Below are 5,000 nucleotides of genomic sequence, written 5' to 3'. Positions count from 1 at the left end.
TTTTAATTCTTAATTTGTGGTATTTTAGATTCAGTTTGTTCATTTCTCTTGGAGTTAACGACGTTAAGATCTAAATGAAATAATGAGACTCTGTTACAGCTGATATCAGTGATGATCAGAGCTGCTCTTTCACAGCACTGAGCCTGTTTCCTCCTCTCTCGCTCTCTGACCGTGACCTTCCCCTGAGCTGCTGGTTCTGTGATGAACTGATTCAGACTGTTGTAGACATGTTAGGCCACACGGCCGGGGACTCGCTCGCTCGCAGAATTCACCCAAATCCCCGGCAGAGCGGGTCGACCGCGGGGCGGGAAACTCACTCTTCATCCAGCAGCCAAAACCCGGCAGCTCCCAATCGGTTTGTAGGTTTGGATTTAGATGAGACAGCGGCTGGTCACCTGCCAGAGTGTCTGCCCCAGGACTCTGACTGACAGTCAGGGAAACCCTGTGCAGCAGCAGCAGCCTGTGAGAACAGTTGTATAATGTCTTCTGTGGCTGTGGAGGAGGTTTCCGTCATCAGGGTCGTCTACGTCTGAGGACAGATTTAAAACAGAAACCTTTTAAACTTACTGTGATATGAAACGGAGAAAAACGAGTCGCACTTCAGAGGCTGGAACCAGAGAATGACGATTAACTGATTATCAGTATAGTTTCGTTTTTCCGCCAATCAACTAATTGGTTAATGGGCTCATGGCTGGGGATTAAAAGTCAGAGTATCTCAACCTCTGCTGCTTCAAGTTTCGAAGACAAACCCTTAATAAACAGTTTTTAAAAGATTTTTTAAAGATCCATAATTACTGATCTTTAAGTGTTAAAGTAGAAGAGTAATGTTGGCTCATGCAGCTACACTTCATAGTTTTACTGTAACTATGAATCAAAGGTAGCTGTTGGGATTTGTGTTGTACATACAGTACGTCCAAGTTTTGTTACCGTGATATCTCAGAACGCTTTGTGGGGTTTTCTTTAAATTTGGTGCGAACTACGGGCTGAAGAATTTATCGAAATATTACCGATATCTCAATATGATCAAGTCCGGTATCCAAATCGCAACATCTGCAGTATGATTCGTTTTGTTTTCACATCGTTCATGTGGACAAACGTTCATTCGGACTCGAGGATGAACTGAAGTTGGTGGTCAAAGGTCAAAGGTCACTGTGACCTCACAAAGCGCATGATTGGCCATAACTCACAAATTCATCCGCTAATTGTGTTGCGATGTAATGACACGATTTAATCCAAATATCTAATAAGATAAAATAATAATCACATTTTATATCCAAAAGGTCAACTTCACTGTGACATCATAATGTTCTGTAAAACTCTTCTGGTCGTGATTCAACGCTGTAATCCAGGAAAGAGAGACTGTGACTATATTTCCTGACTCAGCTGGTTGGCGGAGGGATTCAACCGTGATCTGCTGATTCCCGTCGTTTCCTGATTTCAGAAGAAAACATCATTTCAGCTCATGTGAATAATGAATGAAGGAAATAAGAAAAGACATATGACAGGTGATCTGTTGGGCCTGGATCCAGAGGCGGAGCCTCTCCTTCTTGTGTTTTTGTCCTTTAACAGTTATTTTGTTTGTTTGTTTGTTTGTTTGTCGTTTTCAGTCGTGGAGGATCCTGCTGTTCGGATCACTCAACCTGCTGTGTACCGGCTGTCTGCTGATGTGGTGCAGCTCCACCAACAGCATGGGTGAGCTCACACACACACACACACACACACACACACACACGTGTAAAACAAACACAGTGACAGTGGGAGATGCAGATAGACACATGCAAACTGACACACACACACGCTGACAGACGTACACAGTCTGACAGCGACACACTCATGAAGAAAAGAAAACACACTTTGAGACGTGGACACAGACATTAACAGGTGGAGATACCTGTCTACACACAGTAAAGACAGATTGACAGGTACACACTCTCACACACACACACACACACAGGCATAAATTGTGTGTGTGTGTGTGTGCTGCAGCTTTAAACACACAGCCTGGGAACAAGTCTTTAGGAAGTGTGTTAGCAGTGTCGTCTCACCACAGGGGTTCAGACTGATCCTTCTGCTGCTGTGTGTGTGTGTGTGTGTGTGTGTGTGTGTGTGTGTGTGTGTGTGTGTGTGTGTGTGTGTGTGTGTGTGTGTGTGTGTGTGTGTGTGTGTTAGGAAGGGGGGTCAACTCAGTCAAAATATGGCACTTTAAAGGGCGCGTTGAAGAAACAGAGTCCTTCACAGCGGCTGCTTTCACCCGCCGGTGCACAGAGAACACATCTGTCATATTGACGCGCACGTTTTCTATTTTCTTTTTCTCTTCAAGTGCAATCACAGCAGAGGAGAGCAGATACCATCAGAAACAGAGTGTTTAAAGCTCCATTCAGCCTAAAGGGAGATGTCCATGTGACGTGTGATGATAAAGCAGGTCTAGTCTGGCAGTGTGAGAGGAGTCAGTCGTCTGCCCTCGTTTAAAAAGCTGCTTGTTCCTGCTAATTTTGGTGCGAAAAGGTTATAAGACCTGTTGTGATCAGATACCCATCACACTGAAATGCTTATCCAACATCTTCACTTCAGAACGTCTTCACACTCCTCTTGAATGGTTTGAATTTGTCTTTTACAGGACAAATGTGAACGGAACCAGGTCGAGTCGTGTGGACGATTTGTGATCCGATAAAAACCTTCGTTAGACTCTGATTAACTCTAAACCTCAGTCTGTTTACACTGAACCTGCAGTGAATGATCTCTCATTATCTGATGATGATGATGATGATGATGATGAGGAGGAGGATGATGAGGAGGAGGAGGATGAGCAGTCTGCTGTGGTTTTTACCCTGATGGAGAGTTTTAGTGTCCATGTGCTGGAAACACTAAGTACTGACAGTTTTCAGCTTTAAAGATTTTGAATATATGCAGGGAATATTGGTTGTCACTGGCTCCCATGAAAATGAGTGTTGGTCTTAACTGTGTGTGTGTGTGTGTGTGTGTGTGTGTGTGTGTGTGTGTGTGTGTGTGTGTGTGTGTTGTGTGTGTGTGTGTGTGTGTGTTGTGTGTGAGCAGGGAGGCAGCACTTAAAACCATTTCTCTGCCTCAGCTGAGCTGTCCACTGGCTTTGCTCTGGACGCTGTGACAAGCTTATATTTAGGACTAAGAGACACGCACACTCACTCAAACACACACATACACACACACACACACACACACATCCCAACAAGCTGAAATACAGACTCACACACAGGGGCAGCGCTCACAGGTGTACAAGGCCGGACGAAAACAGATTTTAAGGTTCAAGAGGAAGAAATCACTTTTGAAACGAGACGTTTATTTTAATTTTTGTGTCAGGTTTGATTCAGGTTGTATTTAAAGTCAGTTTAGCGTGTTTGTGTGTATCCTAAAATACTTTGACTTGCCGTCTCTCTCATGAACAAAGTGGTGACAGTCCTGCGTACAGATGTGCAGTGAGACAGATGTGCGGTGTGTTCATGGTCATGTCTGCCACCGACATTAAATCCTCTCAGGGAATCCATCACTCAAGAAAACGTTGCCACGAAAAGAACAACATGCAACCTTAGCCCTCGCTCACCCACTCTGCCTGCTAATACTGCAGCATCACACACACACACACACATACACACACACACACACATACAATTACACACACATACACACACATACACACACACACACACACACACACACACACATACACATACACACACACACCCATATACAGGGGTGGCGTCGGGTGTCGTGCAGACAGGAAGCGGAGGACAGAGGTATCGAACACACGGGGGGAAGGCGACACCGCCGTCGATACTCGGCCCCCGATGAGAACAGCGGGAGCAGACGGCGGCCCAGTCTCAATACTGTCAGTCAGAGTCCTCCTCATGTTTAAAGTCTCCTCCGCTCACAGGAAACACGTTCACACTGCAAGTAACTGCATTCATTTAGTTTACCACATTTATACTTTACTGTACTACTGGGTGTGTGCGTGCGTGCGCACGTGTGTGTGCGTATGTGTGCGTGTCAGGGATCTCTTCACTTCATTAGCTGTTGGCTGAAAACCATAATGTTGTGGAACGTTCAGTGTTTGTCTTCCACCTCATTAGACTGAGGACACACAAACACACACACACACACGTATGTGTTTTGAATGCACATATATTTTCTTCGAAGGTCGACACCTGCAGATGCAAATGTGGTGACAGAAATTTGGCCATTTGAACATCTCTATTTTCCACCAAACTATCTAGTAGCACGGAGGTCAAAGGTCAGACATTTGTACTGCATCCTATTTCCTTCTTACTTCCACAGTCTGATCATTAATATGAATCAAATGTTTTCAACAGGATATGATCAGTTTCAGTCTTTAAACCCTGAAGAAGACACGCTAACGTTAGCTTAAAGGAGCTACATGTGGTGGTGATTGTTGCTTAATGAGAGCTTCAGCCATCTTTGAATTTATAACATATATATAGGCTACTTTATATTTATTTATATGTGTGTGTGTATACGTTGTCTGAGCAGCTACGTCTTCAGGACAGACTGGAGGCTGCAGTGAGTTGCTATCGGAAAGTGACGCGAAGGTCCGGAGCTAGCTAGCTAGTTAGCATGCTAACTTCAGTAGAATAGAGGATGTGATAGAGACACTGGTGTTTGATTCCACCTCTGGAGACAGATGTTGGTGAGTAGTAAATAAACAGCTACTAATGCTAATGTTAGCGATGTAGCGATAGCAAAAACTTACAAATAACTTCTTCTAAAGATAAAAATCTGTGCATTGCTGCCAAATGCGCTCCTGCCTCCTATGCAAAGTGTTATTATCATTGTTCGCTGCCTGCAGCTTAATATTATAATTACAAAAGTTTCATCTCTTTTTGTTTATCTTAAAATGACCTGAGGATCCGTTAGTTCACAAGTCTTTGGTTGAAATTCAGAATCTGCTGCAACTTCTGCAGCTTTTATTTCCAGGGCAGCTCGGTCAGTCGGAACGGTTGGCGTGTGTG

General features: G+C 44.2%; 1 protein-coding gene across 1 annotated transcript in view; it reads left to right on the top strand.

The window, feature by feature from the left end:
- The window catches only part of slc30a6 (solute carrier family 30 member 6), a 57,747-nt gene that overhangs the window by 11,104 nt on the left and 41,643 nt on the right, over window positions 1-5,000 (top strand). Inside the window, exon 4 of the mRNA XM_056394838.1 lies at window positions 1,608-1,692. Coding sequence (XP_056250813.1) covers window positions 1,608-1,692 — 85 coding nt within the window. The remainder of the gene's footprint in view (window positions 1-1,607; window positions 1,693-5,000) is intronic.

Source organism: Seriola aureovittata, chromosome 14 (assembly GCF_021018895.1).
Source record: "Seriola aureovittata isolate HTS-2021-v1 ecotype China chromosome 14, ASM2101889v1, whole genome shotgun sequence".
Taxonomy (NCBI): domain Eukaryota; kingdom Metazoa; phylum Chordata; class Actinopteri; order Carangiformes; family Carangidae; genus Seriola; species Seriola aureovittata.
Note: the sequence above shows the minus strand (reverse complement) of the source record. Positions and strands in the feature narration are given on the sequence as shown.